This window comes from Pterocles gutturalis, unplaced genomic scaffold, assembly GCF_000699245.1.
Source record: "Pterocles gutturalis isolate BGI_N339 unplaced genomic scaffold, ASM69924v1 scaffold10040, whole genome shotgun sequence".
In the NCBI taxonomy this organism is placed as follows: domain Eukaryota; kingdom Metazoa; phylum Chordata; class Aves; order Pterocliformes; family Pteroclidae; genus Pterocles; species Pterocles gutturalis.
Window position 1 is genome coordinate 57513 of NW_010138249.1, and position 21475 is coordinate 78987.

Genomic DNA, 21475 nt, shown 5'->3' on the forward strand with positions numbered 1-21475 from the left:
TGCTAATATCTTTTGAGGAAATAGCCCTGTACAGCCAGACCCTTATGCAGTCACCTGTGTTAGCTACACCCAAACTACAGCAGACCCAGAGGCGATGGTGAGACTCACCAGTGGAGCCCTGGACTGTTAGCTGGGGATGCTGTAAGAAAAGAGGTAAATTTTCCCAGCATGAGATTGGCAAGCCTTTTTTTCTTCTGGGAGCCATCCTAGGATTACAGCACTATACTGATCCATGTAGGCTTATCAGCTGACTCCAGCCTCAAATGGGAATCTCTGTTATTGGGTTGTTGTATGACATATGTCCTTAGTGACACCAGTAGACAAAACAAAGGGAAGAAACTCATCCTTTTCCTGCCAAAATGCCACAGGCCTCTTGTTTAATTTGTTAATGGAAGCATTGCTGTAAAAGCCATACATAAATTGGTTCCTGACATCAAATTTGGTATTACATGGCATATTTTGTTCTTGCTCTGTCCTTCTCATGTTACAAAAACCTCAGTGTTTACAATTTTATTGAAGCATTGCAGATGTTCTGCTTTGATTTATTTTAGCCCAAATGATTGACTTCACAGATAGATATTTAACGAATCATAAAAAGTATAATTCTACGTTTTAGTGCATTATGGTATGCAAGTTAAACTCCAAGTAGGCTAACAGCTAGATACCTCTGCCTCTGGGGCTTTCAGCCAAATCACTTGCAAAATCCTGGAACCGAATAAGGAGGGTTTCTTGGAATATGTTGAACAGAGCTATTGCAAGGTGAATGTTGGATCCCACTTTGCCTCCTCACTTGTGAAAACGCCTTCCTCCTTCGCAATATGTGATTTCCTTATGGCCCTTAGGATATTCCTTACTACTGGTCCATAGTTTTTCTCAGGATCTGAACTGCCAGAAGGAACAGCTGACTGTGGTTGAACCAAATCCCCAGCCAGGCTTGCAGTTACCTGGCACTGAAGCTTGGCTACAGTGGAGGAACAGCAAAAAGCATCAAGCTGCTAAAGCAATCCCACAGGAGTGCTGTAAGGAAGTTGTCTTTGTTTTCTAGTACCCTTCACCTTATAAAGTTCAGTTTTCCAAAGTTTAATATCAAAGCATCATGACAAAGGTCAATAACTACCAGCCACAGAGCTGGCAGTTACACCTAACTGCTGGCAAAGGTTGCATGCTTTGGTCTCATTTTGGTTTAGTTGATGGGCTAGAGACTGGAAGGAGATGAGGAAAATTATGAAATTGAGATTCACGACATTGGCTGAGATGTTTTAACTGGAAGGGTTAACTAGGCTTCGGTGGAAATACGTCTGTTTTGATACAAACTTGGAAGGGGACAAAGGGTTTATCAAGAGAAGGGAAAACATAGGAATCTTCAAAAAGCATGGATATTATTTCTAAGATTAGCTTTGTCTGGACTTTCTGATGTGGATTGCATTTACATATATACACCTTCTAGCTTATATACAGTACTGTCAGAAAAATTAAGTGGATACTAAGTGCAAGAAACCAGAGTAGAAGGTAAGCACCTTTTTATTGATTTTCTGTGAAAAAATGCTTGTTTTAACTTCCCTGACAAAGAGATCCAGTTTGCTGGAATTATTGATCTTTGCCTTTTAGTTCAGCAAAACAAGGAAGACAGAGACAGACTCCCTGCACAAGTTCCTGCAGTGCAAGTTCTGGCTTTCTCTGTTTTCTCAAAAAAAGTTGTCATACACAGATGGAGATGCTGAAAGCAAAGAATGTTGTTGTCACACTGAACACAGTATTTTTACAGGGAGAATCTGACCATCTGAAAAACATACTGGTATTCAGACTGACATATATTACAGACAGACCTGAGTAACTGTAAGAATGATGTGCCACTTCTTAAAGTTAAAAATCAATTTCCTTGAAGTAGCAATAAAAATTTGAAGTGTATCGTGTAATGCGATCATCCTGCCCACACCTCTTTCTTCAAATTAAGAAAAAAAGAGAGAGAGCCCCTCCCCAGGTTAGTCCTCCAAAGTGCTGCAGGTTCTAAATATTAAGTGGAGGGAGGGAGACTTTTATGGATCTTCAGATTTTTAATTCCCCTGTGACTAGCCTACATCTGGGACAAACAGTGTTGGCAACTCTCCCAGCACTGTGAGTAACACATTTTGGCCCCTGTCTCAATTTTTCGATTAGGTAACCCACCAGACCCCTATCTAACCTCAGTCCAACCCTCACTACGTATCTGTTTCCTCTTATTGCAGCAGAGGCTCCTCATCCTTTTTCACATCTCCCATGGCAACTTGGATTCCACATATGGACATAAGAAAGTGGGGAAAAAAGCCAGTTGGAGTGGGTATTCCCCTCAGCAGTCTAAAAATTATGTAAAATCTGTAGCTTCTTTTATCTTTATGGCAGAATTACCTGAAACAGGGCCCAAAATGTAACTTTAAAACTGAGGAGATTGGCATCAGCAAATACTCCTTGAATGATACATCTGGTAGATTCCTTGCAGGATTAATTCTGTTTTACAATACAATCTCTTAATACAATTTTTTTTTTTCTCTTTTGTATATTAGATTGAAAAATCTGATTAGTTAAAAGGATGACAATGAGTTTTAACATTCTGGTAGATGACCAAGACATTGTTTTCATTGAAATAATTGTATTAGGGTTGTTCATCCTAAGTGAAATTTAAGGTGGAGAATTTAAGTGTAGCAGCTCCTTCCATTGCTTCTCCAGCTTATACATATTCTGCTTTATTTTGTAGAACTGAGATATTTTTATAGACCAGTTCCTGCTTTTCCTTATGTTAGCTGAAAAAGTTTTGTTTAAAAATCAGTTGCAAGAAAATAACAGGAAATATCAGAGTTTTCTTCATAAAATGCTACACTGCTGTGGCATGTGTAGACATACTTGTATATCCCATACGTGCAAAAATTTCCTGCCTTATTTTAAGGCCCTTCAAGTGGAATGATTATCTCAAATGCTACATCACAGCACCTTCCTCTGCTCTGGGTTCTGGCACTCACATGGTCCCTGGCAACTCACTCGCTGCTGCACCATACTCAGTTCCACAGAGCAGTCATGTTCTCTGAAAATGGAAGTCAAGAGATCTCTTATACAGCAAAAGGACAGGCCTGTGAAGAAACACATCTATCCATAAACATAGGAGCTGACACTGTAGGTTGTGTTTATGCAGGCCACTGAACTGAGCAGTATAATAAATATTGCAGTTTTATTTCCCCTTCTAACAGAAGATCTCCAAGCCCTTGGTCATGACTTGGCTACTCTCCACAAGTCATAACAGTACTATCAATTAGAAAAGAGACCATTATCTCTTACAGTGCGACTTGTATTTTGACTTTAACATTTGTGTCCCCGCCTGGCTTTTGTGAAAAACCCTGGGAGATGAGGTGCAGAAGGACAGGTAGGAGCTGGGTGTCACAGTCCCTGAGCCCTTTGGCTTGCTGGTAGCCATGTGCACAGCTGGACAGGGGGGCCATTAGATGATAATGTGAGCCAGTAAGCTTGGTCACATATCCTGCAGGGCACTAAAATGATAGTAATCATTGTTAATAAGTGATTGCTATTGAGGTAGTGTAACTCATTTTTATGCATTCTTTTTTCCTCCCTGCTTTATCAGAATATTAATTAAGAAGGGAAAAATCGGTGAAAGATTCCTCTGGGCAAAATGACTTGCTATGGACATTTATTCCAATGACTTGATTAGGCTCACAGTTTCTTTACGAAGGTGTGAAATATCATAGAATTCACTTCAGTGTGATAGCAAGCAGTGGCCTAATGTGTCCCTACCAATTGCTGGAGTGGAACTGAAAAGAAGAAAATAAGAGTCTAAGAAGGAGACCATTTTCTAGAAGTTTAATTTCCATTCTTTTTAATGAGGAGCTCATTCCATTTTCAGTAGTTCAAACTTAATCCTGCTTTGAAAACGTGTTTCCTTCTCTGTACCTTTAAGTGTGACTGTTTTAAGCTCCTTCTTTTGGTTCTCTTGTGAATGCCCTGAGATCTGCATTCTCCATCTGGATCTACCTGTACGTCCATGCAGCCAACAGGGAAAAGAATGAGATTTCTGAGTAAGAAATTGTCCACTTCTGAGTATATTTCCACTCTGACAAATGCTATGCTTCCATGAACGTGCGTTATCTACAGTGTATTTGGATCTTGGTACTTTGTGTAATTCTTTCTGTATGAGTGTATGTGTGAATGCACATATCTGTGTGAGCAACACAGGTATCCAAGTCCATATGTGTGCCAAGTATTGTCACAGTTCAGTTATGCATGGATTTTGAATTAGATTATTTTAAAGCATGTTTCTCTCTGTACTTAGAACAAGTTTTCTATTTTGTGTTTTACTGAAAAGAAGCACAATACATACCTGCTTGCTTTTTCTGCCTAGGCTGGTGATTCTGGTCAGTTTAAAGTTTCTACTTAGGAAAAAAATCATTAATGTTGACAGGAAATATGTCTCAGTGAAAAATGTAAGGGCTTGGCTTTCACAATCCAAAGAGCTTACTGTGGCTTATACATGCATACAAAAATTGATTTTTCTAAACTAGGTTTTAAAATTTTTTCTGAATCTTCTCAATGCACACTTTTACCTACTTTGTTTCCCTTGAAAGTTGTATTGTAGCTTTACCTTGTGCTGTCTGCATTGAAGAGAGTTAATGTGGAAGGAAAGAACAATTTCAAAAATGGAATTCTGGTTCTGATAACACCTTCAAATAGAATTGCTTGGGATTTGCGCAGTCTTTAGAGATGTAAGTTTTATTGTATTATTTGCAAGTTATAAAATTACAGGTTTTTTAGTATGAACAGAAATTTCAAATTTGAAAAAACTACTTTGAAGATGTGATAACCTACTACCTTAAATGATACAGGTAAACAAGCAAGAAAGATGCATTCAAATGAGCTTCTGGTAATTCCTGATAAGCTAGGCATCTCCACTGGAAATACTTGGGGATTCTGAATATAACCAGGTCAGCCTATAAACCTTCCTGGTGGAAAAAGTATTTTAAACATCCTCTGGGTTCAGTTACAGCAGAGCAGAAGTTTTGTCTCTGCCAGTTTTAGTTAAAAGAATGAAAGTCAAAATTAGTTGCAGGTAGGTAAATTCCTTTGCAACAGAGCACAAAAGACTGTAGTTGCTGTATCAAAACTTGCATTTGAGTTTGAACTTACTCAAAATTTTGGGCTGCTCCAAACCACTGTTTTTTTTTCAGTACAATGCCTAATTTCATATCTTTGTAGATAATGGACAGACAGTATCCCATGGCTTACATTTTGATAAGTTAATTCAAACAACAGAACTTGGAAAAAGAAGTAGGTAAAAGATGTGTAATTCACTTAGTAGGCAGGAAGATACATCCTAACAAGATTGGGCTTCTGTCTTTTTTGAAATCTAGGAATCTAGGCTTTGACCATTGTGATGAAGAAACCTTCCTCATCCTGCTAAGGTCATGCTGTGCTCTAGATCTGTAGATGATTTAGGACAGATTAACACCGAATCACAGAATCATAGAATAATTGAGGTTGGAAGTGACCTCTGGAGGTTAGCTAGTCTGTCCCCCCTGCTCAGGCAGGGCCACCTAGAGCTAGTTGCCCAGTACCATGTCCAGTTGGATTTTGAACATCTCAGAGGATGTAGAGTCCAAAACTTCTCTGGGCAACCTGTGTCGGTGCTCAGTCACCCTCACAGCAGAAAAAGTGTTTCCTGATGTTCGCATGGCACCTCCTGTGTTTCAGTTTGTGCTCATTGCCTCTGGTCTTTTTATGGGGCACCACTCAAAAGAGCCTGGCTCCATCTTCTTTACAACCTCTCTTCTGGTTTTTATGCACATTCTTGAAATCCCTCACCTTGTGACTTCTCTAGGCTGAGCAGTCCCAGCTCTCTCAGCCTTTCCACATAGGAGAGATGCTCCAGACCCTTCCTCAGCACTGGACCCAGCACTTCAGCTGTGACCTCACCAGCGCAGAGTAGAGGGGAAGGATCATCCACCTTCGATCTGCTGGCACTAGTTTGTCTAATGCAGCCCAGGATACCATTAGGCTCCGTTGCCACATTGCTGGCTCATGTTCAATTTGGTGTCCACCAGGATCCCCAGGTCATTTTCTGCAAAGATGCTTTCCAGCTGGGTGCCCCCCAGCCTGTGGTGGTGCCTGGGGTTGTTCTTTCTCAGGTGCAGAAGTTTTCACTTCCCTTTGTTGAATTTCATGAGGTTCCTGTCAGCCCATTTCTCCAGCCGGTGGATGTCCCTCTGAATGGCAGTATGACTCTCTGCTGTATCAGAGGATGAATCCAGGACAAATTCAGTCTCCTCGAAAAAACAGAGGAAGGCTGCTTGAGGTTATATGGAATGGAAGATTCACCAAAACTGAAATTATATTTTAAGGTAGCCTAGAGGGGTAGGAAAAGCCAAAAGCCACAAAACATTAGAAATCATAAAATGTAAAAAGTTTAAACTGTCAGAAGTAGAGATAACTGGTAACTCTTTGCAAATGTTCTAGAGTTGGAGAGGTCAAAGCACTGTTACATTACAGTCTTGTACTGAAATAAGTGCAATCAAATACATTCTTTCTGCTTGCTATATGTGTGATTTTATAAACTTGACACTGCAAAGAACATCTTTGTGGCAATACCAAATTCTAATGCTTCCCTTTAAAATTTTTGACCTTTAGCAGTGAGATACAAACAGCTACTGCCTGCATCACAGATTTATGGTACAGTGTCTTGCAGAAAAACTGATATATTAGCAGGGGTGGTGGTAGTAGTGGTGGCGGTGACACTGCCCGTAGTGAGGCCATGATGCTACATCAGTTAGAAAGCATGGAGGAGAACGGACCTGATTGCACGGGAAGGAAACTGAAATGGTAATTTCAGAAAAAAAGATTTGAAATGTGGTGATACTTGTCTGGGATGTGAATGTTGAGTGGCTTCTGACATCCCACAGCCAAAGCCAGGCAAGGAGCACGATATGCCATTCTGTGGGGAGCAGCACCCCTGCACTCAGCACACGGCAGACTCCTAGCATAATTTTTTAAATGATACTTTGCAAAAAAAGATTGTAAAAATCCCTGTTAAAGCAAATTGAGAAAATGTAAGTGTACAGTCAACTTGGTATCCTCTCAAAAGAATTACTGATCGTACATTATGGATAGGTGCAATTCAAGATACCAAACACAAAATCTAGTTCAGATAGCACGTATTTCTCTTTGGGGTGTTATGGTAGCAGTTGCAGTGCCTGCCCGCCCCTCCTTTAACATTACACCTGACAATTCAGGCCTTCAAGAATTCAGTAACTTAAAAGGATTTTTTGACCTCCCCTTTCACAATGTAATTTGAGCTTTTGTCTTTGACATGAATTCCCTAGATATTTTCTGCATTTGTGAAGTTTAATACTAATAAGCAATATCTGTTTCTTATGCTGCACTTTTTTTTTTTTTTTTTAGTAGAAGTTAAGATTTTTATGTGTTTTTGTGATTCTAACAACTGGCTTAATTGTGTTATGACTAAATTTGGAAAAATTACCGTTTCCTGTGTAAGTAGGGTATACACAGAGAACACACTGTAGCCCACAGTACCAGTATGGAGGCAGGTACTAGGCTAAGATGCAACCTAAAAAGGAAAAGGGACTGTACCCTTCTTCTTCCTCCTCACGTCTCTCTATGAAGGTACAGAAAGACCTTCCGCTTCCTTTAGCTGCTACAATAAGAGCAACAACTCCTCAGAGAGGATATGGTCATAGATCCGTACTGTCAGAATTGAAAAGGAGCAATGAACACCACCAGGAGAGTTTTCTTATTCTTATTCATGTGCACACCTAAACTAGCAATAAAAAAGTCAAGAAGTACACGCCTGAAAGAGAAGGCATAACCATCTGTTGAACTGATATCCAAAATTCCCACATTGGAACTAGCGTGAAATGCAGCCTGTTTCTATGGTTCATTACCATTCATCCTTTCAGCCAATGAAAATTTTATTTTTGCAATATTTTGTATTTTTCTCCTATGTTTTTGTAACCATTCAATTTACATTTGTTTGCAATTTCAAATTTATAAAAAGGCCCCAAATATTTTTTCTTGTCTCTAGCCATTTTATTTTGGAACAGCCAACAAAAAAGACAGCAACAACAACAAAACAAATTAATAATTTTGGATCTAAGGTTTGTTTGCTTTGAAAAAAGATCAGTATGTTGGTGCATCAAAATGTTACCAGATCAGCTGTCTTTCTCCTTTCCAAGAGAGATGATCTGAATTAGGAGGCTTGCAAAACAGATCAAAGGGAAGAATCTTGTCCAGGCTACTTCCAGTGCAGGTTCAATTGGTAATTATGGTGTTCAGTTTTGGTCTAGAACAATGTAAATTGCACCCTGACTTTTCTCTGTCTTGTTTAATCAGGTCTTCTGATTGTTCACTGCATATCTGAGATCAAAAATGTCACTGATAAATCCAAAGGAACAAGACAGTGACTCACACTATGAGTTCTATGGCGAAGGGGGCACTAAACAGAATAAAGTATGGTTTAATGAATGACAACACTACCACTATGGATTGTTCCTAAATAATCTAATTTGATTTACAAGAATTCAGTGTAAATGTAATCCGTTTCTCAAGGAAGTATCTTGTCATTTATAGTTTAGCCTGAAATATATGTCATGGGGACAATTATTTTAATTCAGCAAGCTCATGTCTGTGCAGCAACAAAAGAATAAGAAAATGTACCTGAAACTGAGAGGCGGGGACGTACTGGGGGAGCTCTCAGCTTCCCACTGGAGGCCCACTGGAAGGAGTGATTGCCATTTTCAGGTCTCCAGCGGGTCCCACGTTGGGGTGTTTCAGAGATCCTCCCTCCAGCCTCAGGACTGAATTTTCTTGAATCTCTGTGAGGTAATGCTTTCTGATTTCAAATGTGCTAGATTACCTCACCCACAGGTAACTCAGAGCAATACACCTTTTGGGGTGGAGGGATGAACATACAGGCTGGTAGTGTCCGGGGGACATTTCTTCAGAGAGTTGATGTTTGCAGGCTCCTATTTGGTGTAGTAGTCCTGCCTGCCTGTAGCTGTGCAAGTAAGGACTCACTGGACGTCACAGTCCATGGTTGCCTTTATTTCCAGACACAAATATGACTGAAGCAAAGCCCGCCTTTAGAAATGTGTTTGGCAAGCTGTGTTGCCTCCCTTCTTTAGGATGGGCAAATTTGTTAAAACAGGTTTAATCAAGGGAAACTAGTGAATTTCTTAGTTCCTGACATCCCTTCTTCACAGGCAAATGGTCTTTCAGTGCACATGCTTTACAGAGATGAAAGGGAATCTTTATGTGAGAGCCTCACAACAAAGTACTTACAGGAAAGCAATAGAACTAAAGCTGTAGTCTCATGACTGTGTTCCAGTAGCTTTCTTTTTATTTTAAGATATTTAAACCTAATCCCCCAAGTTAGCCCAATCACAGTCTCCAAGGTAGCCTTGTTTTCAGCTATTAGCAGGTGGTTTTTAAAGCCCTCTTTAGATGATATGCGGGGCCCACATAGTGAAGTCAATTGTTAGACAGGATATAATTTAGACTTCAGCTCTTCCTCTCAATTTGAAATAAAATGATTACATCTCTGGTGAGCCTAAGGGAAGATTAAAAGTTTTATATCAAAAGTTGAATATTTTCTTTTGTTGTACACTCTTCTTTTAAAGAAAATGGTATTCATTTAAAATAATGCATGTTCTGATGTGTTTGAAAAGGCACTACTCTGAATTAAAAAGAAATTCATAAAGTATGCATGTATGGGAGAGGAGGATTGCAATCTTCATTTGAATCAGAGGTTTTTAACACAAACCGTTCTGCTTTGTTTGTAGAATGAGATCTCTGCAAAGACACATTGTAAATAACAGATGGCCCATAGTGTTTAGAGAGCAGCGGTTAAGGTGGCAAAATCTTCTGGGGCTGATCTCCACAGGCAGGTTATAAAGCAATATTATAGGCTCTGTTCCAGACTGGAAAATGGTCATTGCCTGTCTTTAAACCTGTTAAAAGTGGTTCCAGGCGATAGCTCCACATAATTATAGCTCTGGTTACCTTCTTTTGCCTCTTGTTTCTTGTATCCCAAAGTTATCCAAGGGGAGATGCCACTTGTGTAGTACAAAGTTGTACATCTGACATGCATCTTAAAAATAGACAGAATAGCCCAGACATGAACAGAGTAAGAAGTGAAGAATAAGATAAGAACAACAGGATTAAGTTATTGTTTGATAAGGTCAGCTAGCTTTTACCATTGATATCAATGGGTCTGTTTTACCAAGGATGCCCTAGGCACATTTGTAAAAAGGCATTATCTGTTACAGGGAGTTTCTGGAAACCTCCTAAAAGCAAATGTATATATGCAGTGAAGGCTCTTATAGGAATTCACGGTATCAGCCAAATGAATATAGATCTTCTTTTTCCAGAAGCCATCAGGAGAGTTAAGTAGCCTGCTTTCATGCCTGTTAAAATGAAGAGTGCAAAAACTGTTTTTGTTACTAAGGAGGGTGGTCACTGAGCTGGCAAGTTGAAGTTTTCTTCTAATTTCATCACAGAAAAAAAGTTCATTTCTTTCAGTATATCCTTCTGAATAAAAAAATTCTTTTACCTGTTAGCACTGATGCGTACTGCTATTTTAAGGCAGCATTAACAACATTGCCTAGTGTCAGTGGTGCTTGTTTTCCCATGGGGACACCTGACCATAGGAACCTAGGCTAACACCACCTCATTTGCCTCAATGCTGACAAATAAATAGACAGACATTAATAAATATTGAGGCTGAATGAGGATTTAAGAAGGATAGGTGCCCATCATACAGAATGGTGAAGGTCTGTGTTCAATTGATATTGTCTGTTGCAAAGGAGATGAATTGCTAATGTGCTGTTATTCCAGATTTCTAGAAGAACTGATGTGGTGGGGGAATTGAGACGACAGTTAATGGCCACTGAGGACGAAGACAGTTTATCATATCCTCCTCTGAATGTGACCACTGGAAATGATACATGCATCCTTTTTTACGCTAGTAATTTCAGCCTCAAAGCCAACAGTTCAGTTTTTATAGATTTGACAAATGCAACATTTGTAACTCGGGATGTGGATATTTCTTCCTCTGCGTGCTCAGACTTCAACACAACGTGAGTAGCACAAGAAATTTCATATCATCATACGTGTGATTCTGAAAGCTAATCAGAAATAATGCAATGTCAAGTTAATACAAATTTAATTATCTTCTTCTAAAGCATCCAAAATAAAACATACTAAATTGGATATTCTTAGAAGAAAAAGATTGAGTCAAGGCCAAAAAACTTGTTCAGATGCAGCCTCTTATTTTCACAATTTTTCCCCTGTTACTTTCCTTCTTCTTTGTGTGTTTATATTTAGTCCAAACAGGTTTCCCTATGCCCGATCTCACAATCACAGAAGTCTCCACTGACATTAATGAGATTGTCATTTCATTGTAAAATTCTCTTGAAGGGGAGTATTGCCAGTCACTAGGTAGTAATGCAGCTGGAAGTACATTAATGAAACATGATCTGTGCTTTCCTTTACTTTGAAGCACCTGCTCTTGGGTAAAAAAAAAAAAACAAACCCAAACCAAAACAAAAAAAACTATAGAAATATTTTGTCATATTTTTCTGTGTACTGAACCTTTGCTATATGACTTTTGTAATTGCCTATTGATTTAGAATATTCCCTCCGACTGAAATGTCACAATGATCTAATTAAAGCTGACTACTCTAACATTAAAAATCTGTTTCTTATTCTTAGACTGTCATTAAAATACACAAAGCCAGTGAATGGAATCAGCAGCCTAGAGATAAGGTAACTTATGATTTATTCTTAAATAGATCTTTGTAATGTATAAAGCCTGTTTGTAAATTAGGAGCAGAAATAGAGGAGGAGTTAAGTGAAAATGTTTTCAAAATTATGATTTGGTTTCTGAGGAGTTACTATACAGAAGAACAATAATACAGTCTGTATATAGAGAATATATTAATATGCTCAGGTAAAGTTCTGAAAAAGTAGTGTAGACAAACAATTATACTGTAAGGTACTGGTATATGAAACATTCTGTTTTGCTAATGGGATCAGACCATGATCCTGTATCAGGAAAATCTAACTGTGATTTGTAAACAGCTCTAGGGGCGAAGTCTACGTGCATGGCCAGGGTTGCTTTTAGTCCTAATGTGGATACCACTGTACTCTGTCAGAGCTACCTGGTGGCTAATGAGGGCTGCAAAAACTCATCATTTTTCTGCTCCATGGATGGTGACGAAACCAGTTTTCTCCTACCACGAGAAGAGGGAAGAAGGTTTAGGGGATGGGAAGACTTGGTATGAAAAGTCAAAGAGAGAACAGCTGTTCCTCTCACTAGTGGATTCTAGAGATGGGGACAGCATCTGCTACTGCTCTGAGGGCTGCCATATAGCTGCTGGTCCATAAACCTCAGTTCTTTCCTCAGCAGCAGGAACAGCAGTAAAAATTATTTTCCTAAGCTCTGGCAAGGATAATGTGGCCTGCTCTTTTCTTTTAGATACCTCAGATAATTGCTTGAAGTTATTTAGGAAGGACTTGGCCCAGGGAACTTGCACTGAATTAAATTTGCATATATCAGAGGATGAACTGGATGCTTGCTAGAGCAGCAGGACAAATGACTTCTTGTAAAATGCTTTTGATGTTTTGAATAAGGGAAATTGAAATCCAAGGAAACCGAAGAGAGGAAGTTTGAAGTGATAATGTAGGAGACAATCAGAGCTTGAACAATATTTTAGTAGTCAAGTGAAAGTGGCATCAAGATTATAAACATGAATGAATAAATGTCATTATTTACACTGAGATAGAAGGACGTTCTACATTTAGATAAAACAACCCCCAGAACATGTCTTGAAGAGAGTCAGTGATGTGTTTGGAGTTATATTTGGAGTGCATAGAGACACTTCCAGTCACCATCAGAGATCATGGCAGGTAGCAAAAAACAAATGTGCTTTGTGAAGAATATAATGCACAGGTAAGATTGTGGTTAGTATAGTATTTCTACTTTTTTGACTATTGTAGTTAGCCATGTATAGGATCCTTGAGACTGTTGTCTGTGGTGATGGAGTCAAGAATTTTTTGGTTTCAATACTGTAAATTATCAAAGGGGCATGCATTTCTCTTAACACCATGGGGAATTAAGGAAACATTTTCCTTCGATCCCATTCCAAAAATACTGTTCTGAAACCAAGACTGCCCAAGATGTGTTTTTACTCTTACTCCAAGTCACAAAATACCACTTTCTCTGGTGCTTCCCTGGTGCTTCTTTATCTACTGTCTGCTGCTCCTGTCTCACTGTTGTACAGACAGACCCACCAAAACAGTGCCCTGGGTTCTCATTCTGCATCTTTGCTCGTACTGGTGCGGGTCTTGGCTGCTCTCCTGTAATCTCTTTCTGTGTGAATGAATCTGGTTGCTTCTACATTTGTCCTGAATGTGAGCATCCTCAGCATAATATCATACTTTCTAGTAAAATTACAGTTACAAGAAAGTAGTATGAAACCGAAAGCACTCAAAAATCCTATGGAGCATGACACTGAGCTGCAAAACTAGCTACTAAGTTAATTGATAGATCTTAGAGAGGTTATTTTCTTTAAAGTAGTCAACAGGTTTTGCTCAACTATACAACAGAAAAAATTGCAAACCTTAGGATGCTACTATAGAAACAAAATACTTTGGCAGTTGAAACAGTTATCTTATATTTTGATTGCTGCAGCAGGCATAGGAAGATCAAATGTGATGTTAGTGCACACATACGGACTTAATGAGGATTATTCAGATTCATGGTTAGTCATCTGTTTGTTAAAATCTTCTCATTTTAATTAATTATTGGGAGAAAACTTTAATGGGGTCATGAATCTGAGGTGCATCTGAAGAGAAGAAATTTGAAGCAACTCTGCAGACAGACTGACTGTAAATTAAAGGAGAACATCAGTACAAAAGGTGAATAGTTCAGAGAATAATAGAAGGGTTTGGGTGGGAAAGGACCTTAAAGATCATCAAGTTCCACCCCCCCTGCCATGGGCAGGGACACCCTCCACTAGACCAGGTTGCTCAAAGCCTCATCCAGCCTGGCCTTGAACACCTCCAGGGATGGGGCATCCACAGCTTCCCTGGGCAACCTGTTCCAGTGTCTCACCACCCTCACAGTGAAAAATTTCTTCCTAATGTCTAGTCTCAATCTACCCACTTTCAGCTTATACCCATTACCCCTTGTCCTCTCACTACACTCCCTGATAAAGAGTGCCTCCCCATCTCTCCTGTAGGCCTCTTCTTGATTTTTTTTACATCCTTTGAGCCTATTGTAGTACAGGCAGAAATACAAAGTTTCTCTTGACCTGTGCTTCTGGTTGAATACGTTATAACTAAATACCAAAATGCATAAACAGCAGTTGAAGCTGGGATAAGAAACTCAGGCTCCACAGTAGGTGAGGACTTGAAACGAAAGTAGGTGGAGTCCTGCCCTCTGTCATGCCCAGCAAGTAATTAAAGTAGTTTGAGCTGTCTGTGTTTTGTAGGAGAATTTTATTTATTCTGTTGGGCTAGGTGTGATCCAGGTTTTGAATGCCCCTTCAGGGCATCTGTACACAAAAATGCTTAAATTGATGGTTTTTTTTATGTGTGGCACAGGCACTTAGCATTAAAAAATGGAGTAGAGGAAGAAGGTGAGGCATGGCTTCCAGTGTAGTCGTTGCTTGGACATTCACTGATCATTGGTCTGCTTGTGTGGGGTAGAGAGTGATTGCTTCTGTATCACTTTTTTTCCTCTTTCCTTCACTTTTTAAGCTGTCCTTACCTTGACACACAAGTTTCCTCATTTTTTCTTTTCCTGTTTTCCCCCACATTCTGTTGGGGACAGGGAGTGAGCAAGCAGCTACCTGGATGCTTGGCTGCTGGCTGGTGTCAACCCACAACACCGAAGCCTTTATGAAGAATACTTTCTGCTAAAGACGCACTTGGTTATTTGTGCTGGTTTATGTTGGATTGTCTCTTGAATTAAGAGACAGTCATGTGACTTCAAGTCTCAATTAGCTACCATAATATAATACTGCATGGCATATAATGCAAATAATAAGATATACTCAGTGGAACCAGAACAGTCCATTGATCTTTTCATGATTCAGCAACACTTTATGCACTTTGTTTATCTCAGCATGTCTATTCTAAAGAGCTTCTAAGACCCACAGAGATATATTAAAACCTCTGTTTTCCCCTTCTGGTTCATTTTGATTACATTTCTTGTTCAAGATGACTCCTTGCTAAGATTACAGTCTGCCTCATAAAACAGGACACAAGCAGGGCAAAGAGGGGGGAAGGAACAGAGCTTAGAGGCACGACCACATTTTTTTTTCCCTGTAAAGGCCATTTACTTAGGTGTAGGAGAGCATCCCTTAAAGACAGGAAGTGACAGCAAAGAGGAACACATTCAAATAGGTCAATTTATTCCTCAATAAAAGAGGCTCTAACCTCAGCAGCATGAGCTGGATCCAGAGCCTGCCCTTGCCACCACAAGTCTACCACCTCATGCTGAGCAGCTGGTCATATCCCACGTCCTGCTAGCAGCTGCAATAGCTGCTTCATCCTGTGTGAACAGCTGCCACCTCCCTCTTCCTCCCTCTAGCAAGAGCAGCAGTCCCCTTCCTTCTCGAGAGGTGAGCTGTTAGGGAGTGGTTGTACAGTGTTTCTGGTTGTGCTAGTTTTAGAAACATGAGCTACTGCTGCAGCAGGGGTAGGAGCAGTGGGCAGTAGCTTTTGCTGGAAGAAGCATCTTCTCAGCTCTCTTAGCAGTTGGTGACATCCAGCTGCTCAAACACCTATCATCTTCTCCAGGAAAAGGTGTCAAAGTGGATGGAAGTGCAGAGCATTAGTATTTTCCCTACTTGTATTGATAAGTACTTGGCTGTTGTTGTTGCACACAGTGTGTATAGAACAGAATTGACCCAAGAACCATGTTTTAAAGGCTTTTACCTGACAATTGTGTTTCTCTGAATCTTTGAAACAGTAGTAAATCCAGATTGCTTCCTTTTCAGAATTCTCTCTCCTTGTAATGAATAGCCACGTGAGATGGTGATTGGTAATAGGTGGTGGCATTTAGAGTTCATATGGTTATCTGTCACAAAGGGTGTCTGGCCTATGCCCAGGAGTTGCTTTTGCCACAATGCATAAAGTACATAACGTCTGTGTGAAAGTTCACTTCCTTCATTGGCTCTGTTTAATATGAACACCACATTTCCTATAAAAGCCAAGGTGCTTTATTTTCTGCAGATAAAATCTTTATTATTTCTCCTTCCCTTGTCATTCATTTGCTATGTTGTGCTCATTCTATTTGCTGTCTGCTCGTCTGAGAAAATATAAAACTAAATGAAGTAATTCTATTGATTTTTCTTGTTTGAGTGTCTTTTTTGTGATTTAATGAATTATAGTTGTATCATTTATCAGTTAAGCGTGTGCTTGTTGGAGGCTATTCACTATCAGTTGTTCGGGAAAATACTAAGGACTGTATTGTTAAGTTAACCGTGCTCAACTACTTCACTAATTAGAATCTAAATTCTCATAAATCTGCAAGTAACATAAAATTTTAGTCTGTGGTGCAACGTGAAGAGACAGAGTTCTCTTGGAGGTCACTTTAGACTGTACTCACATACATAGCCTTATAAAACTTGTTTGCTCATATGGTAAGTCTCCAAAGAATTTCCTTGTTTACTGCTTTTTTATCTTCTTAGCAAAAGCACAGAGCACACCCAGCGTCTGTGCTTGGCACAAACATTTAAGTAAACTTCTCTGTTCTTACAACTGTCCTTCAGCTGGTGCATATAGCATTGCTACTGAGACACCATGGAAATTCTGTTCAGATTGTGCTGTGTATCAGGAGAAGTTTCCTTTCTTCTAGCAACTAATATCTAGGCTAATACATGTCTTAATTTTGCAACTTTATCACTTAACAATAGAATATTTTCCATAAGTATTTGTGAATGTGTACTAGATGAAATGTAAATTTTTTTTTTTCTTTTTCACTGATTGCAGCTGAATGTTGTATGGAAAGAGCTGTTTAGGCTCAAAACATAAGGAATGCCATAAGACAAAACATCCTTTTCTCACCTGAATGATGCTTTGAGTTCTAGGATTCCTTCTGAGCATTTTGAAACTTTTGAGGATTATAAGTTATATGAATCAAAAGCCACAGATTATTAAAAAAAAAAGAAGAAAAGTCTCAATTACTCTAGTAATCTAACCTGTCTAATTTTGTGTTAGCCCTAAGGAGCATTGTGTTGAGTTTAGATGCTATGTTGTATGGACGACATACTACTGAAGGCAACCTATTTGAACAAACAAGCAATATTCTGCAACAAGGAGTATTCTCTCTGTATATACACATATACTCTATAGAATACTAAATATCCTATATTGTGCTATATTTATAGATGACTGCTTATTTTTCAAACCTGTCATAATTGCATCTAAGTATTACTCCAAATTTTAAAATCCACATGCAATATTACCAATTGTGGATAGACATATTAGAATATTTAATTTTGTAGCAAGTCTCACTTATTGCTAAAAGATTGCTCTTCTAAATACTTTGTGGTTTTCAATAAGCAAAAAAGAATCTTAATCTATAATCTATACATATCTTAAGCAAACAATAGAGCAATATATACATACATCAAGTAGGGTTAAAGTATTAAGCAACATACAATAAGGAGAAAAGGTTATAATTTCCTTATGAGATAACTTGAATACCTAAAAGCAACTGGGTAAAAAGTGGTAAAGACTAGGACATGGTCCTGATCTGTAACGGATCAGGATGTACTCCCAGGATGTTGTCAATTATTTCTGTTTCAGAACATTTGGGAGGTGTTCAGACTCAAGTGATAGTAACATATATACAAATCTCATTATAAACTGCTGGAAACTGCTGCAATACTACTGCATGTACACAGGCCTTTTCAAAATGAGAAAATATTTATTTGTGCCTAACCCACTACAAACTGGGAAACTAGGGCTGACGACCCCTCCCCACCCTCCAGTGAGAGAAAACTCTGTCTTCTACTGCAAATTACAACATTTGCAAAGGCAAATTGCCATTTAGGCATCTGAGCTAGGGAAGAATTGCCGTGGTAAATCAGAATGGTTATCATGCCTGTACCTATCATAAAAACAATTTTTAAAAATCCCATAAAATGTTTATTGAGGCCTACTTACAGTCTCTCAGGTTCTGCTCCACTGATTATAAACGGCTGAGAACTGATGAAATATGGCAATGGCAGAGGCCCTTGAAGAATTAAATTGCATTTACTCCTTGCCTGCCGCAGCTACGAAGAGCCGTGCATGTGAGATAAAACTCTAAGTATAAAAACATATTCACAAAGTCTCTTCACTTATGAACAATCCCAATGACATGGGAGGCCGAGCTAAGATACCAACTGTGATGGTTGCAGCTAGCAGTAGTGAACCTTTATCTGACACCAGTACTTTATCAAATGAATATTAACTTTTTCCTTCTGTCATTTTGACTTTTTGTCTTCCTCTGTTGTCTTTCTAGGTTTTTAATGACCAACGGGTTCTACAGTGTCTCGGCTAGAAATTGGTCCACTTTAGATTCAGTTGAGATTGTACAAGATGGAGAAAAATTTGCTAAATTTAATGTTTCTGTCATCTCTGCTCCTGCAGAGTATTCATTTCATTGTCAGCTGGTGGGGACAAGCAATCTCTATCCTGCAAGGCTGATTCCATCCAACAGTGAGGCAAAAAACTGGGAAGTTTTCATTTCCAGATTGCAAGTGAGTACACATTGCCATTTCAGAGATAATTCCAAGAACTATTACTTGCTATTGTAGGTGCTGAACGACACACATTCACAACGCCCTTGCTTTCATTTCAGCCTGAGGGAAAATGTAAAAGAAAATCTGTTCCTCCTAGGTGAGCTATTCAATAAAGGGGTAAAAAAGACGGCAGTCACTGAACAATAAGAACATGAAAGCAGAGCTTTGAAAAACAGAAAACTGTGAAGTTGTCCACAGAAAAGAAAAACCAATAAAACCAAATGCGCTTAATCAGGCAAAGAATGACTAAGTCCCCGTGCCTGTTTAATGAATTGGACTGCTGTTCAAAACATGGGCCTCTTGGGTGGGTGGCTTTATGCTGCTGATTTTGTTTCTGTTTGATTTCTTTGCACTTTGTTTACCCAGGGAAGTACAGCTTAGCGTGGTTACCATTTTCAGTGACATAGACTGTCTAAACTCCTGCAGAATGAAACAAAGCCTGGTGCAATTAGATTTAATGGAAGGTTTGGCATGGACTTCAATTGGGAGCAATATTAGGTCCCTCATGGCCCAGAAGGAAAGCAGTTGGCTTTTTTTTTTTTTTTAAATGAGGCGTAGATTTTGTGTGTACTTAGCGCAGTTGTACAGACTACATACGTGAGGTGTAGATGATTGCATCTTTATTATTTTGAGCATTGATCTTAGGAGAAGAGCATCAGTATTTATATCTTAAAACAACATTGCACTGAGGGTTCTCTTTATTTAAAGAGATCATGGAAATTATAGGAAAAATTCCAAACTGGGCTCTATTTGTCAAAGATGAGCTAACCCCATGATGACTAGATACAAATGCTGATATAATTGTATTTATGACTTCGATGACAAACCAAATCTCAATAGCTGGAGTCCAGATTTGACATTTCTAATTAAACAATGGAATCTCAAAGGAACAACAGCATTGGTGCTGAGATTTATTTTCCACTAATTCCAGGATAAAGTTCCACAGCTTTTTGAGAAGCAACATTGCAATACACACCAATATTGTGAAGGTTCCTCCTGATGTTATTTTTTATGGAAAGACCTGAAAATGTCTGAGTCCACACAACTGTACTTCACCTAGGTAACTCTTTGAAGATAGACTTTGGCATCACTAGGTTGTGGAAGTACATGGGCTATGAAAATACAAAATGTCCACTTACAACCTTTTCCTTGAATTTCTGTATACCTTGATACTGATGCCTTCTCAAAGCTTAGAGGGAGGCCTTGCTCCATCCTTAGCAGGCATCCTTTCATTGGAGTATTGATCAAGAATAGGAGTAGCAGGTTTCCTACCTTTCTTACAGATTTGGAGCACTTTGCTTCCACTGTTCACACAACAGAATTTCCAGTTCCTCTTGGGAAAGGCCTTTTTCTCTGATAAAATCCTAAGCATGGAACACAACCTGAAAAGTCCTGTTCTGTGAGAAAACAGAAAGTCACCATTCTGGGCTGGTTTCTACGTTCTGCCTGAACTAAATAATACCTTTCCAGATATCTTCCACTGACATGTGGTGAGATCTGATTGATCTCAATATCAGTCTTTGTTCTAGAAGGAGGTTTAGAAACCCCCAACCTCTGTTGCACAGTGAAAAAAAGGCACATGGGATGTGCGCAGTGGCTGCAGCCAGCACAAAATCTTGTTGCTGAAACTGAGGAACAGGATTTTCATGTCAGTGTTATGCAGTGAATTGGAAACCAGGATCCAATGCCAGTCTAGCTGGTACAATTACACTTTGCAATGTCAGGCCCTTGAAAACAGTGCCGTTGTAGTCGATGGGCACGGCACCTGCCTTTTATGTTCATTCTGGAGCTAGCTCAGTCACCACCACCTAAAGAACCTCTGTGAAATGCTGTCCTCAATAGCCTAGGATGTCACCACTGACAGCTGTACACAGTACCAAAAACTGCTCTGGTTTTGGTGGGGTTTTTTGTTGGTTTTGTTGTTGTTGTTACAGGGGTGGTTGTTCTACTGTGATACCTTTTATCTTTTTGAGGATCTCAGAATTGTTTATGAAGTTAGAGAGGAGGCTGCCCCCAAAAGCACTGCTTTTCTTTAGTATGTGTCATAATGGTTTAGAAGCCCTTTTGTTCATAAGAAAAATGGCCGAAAAATTTTAAATCAAGAATATTAGGATTCTTTGTGGCTAAAATATTTCTAAGTTCAAAAACTGGATGTTCCATGTACACTTAAGAGCCATGAAAACAACAGATTTTACTTGAAGGCTTTGTCAAAGGTGAAATTATGGGAAAACACAATTCAAAAAAGTAATTTAAAAGTTAACAGTAAATGCAGATTAGTATAACCAAGACAAATGGTGCCAGTCCAAACACTAAAATTAAAACTTCCACAGTACAAAGGCCTTTATCCAAAACGCTTTTACATTCATAAAAAATCACAGAACCACATGTAAGTATTTTTAACTTTTCTATATGTAAAAATGCTGCTAGGAGTCACATTTTTATCTCCCACCTGGGATCTAACACCCCCACAGAAATGATAAAGCTTCAGAAAAACAATAAAAGAACACTGCATATACTTCATCCCCTGCCTGAAACTAGACATAGAATTTTAAGAATCTGCAATTAAAGCTTTCACCTCAAAGGTTCCACAAGCATAATCTTGCTTCAAAAAAACCCCAATAGGATTGACA

The 21475-nt window shown here is 39.0% G+C and overlaps 1 protein-coding gene across 1 annotated transcript in view; it reads left to right on the forward strand.

The window, feature by feature from the left end:
- Nucleotides 1-21475, forward strand: part of ATP6AP1 (ATPase, H+ transporting, lysosomal accessory protein 1) — a 54762-nt gene that overhangs the window by 30747 nt on the left and 2540 nt on the right. The window contains exons 7-9 of the mRNA XM_010082916.1: nucleotides 10882-11123; nucleotides 11758-11811; nucleotides 18566-18803. Coding sequence (XP_010081218.1) covers nucleotides 10882-11123; nucleotides 11758-11811; nucleotides 18566-18803 — 534 coding nt within the window. The remainder of the gene's footprint in view (nucleotides 1-10881; nucleotides 11124-11757; nucleotides 11812-18565; nucleotides 18804-21475) is intronic.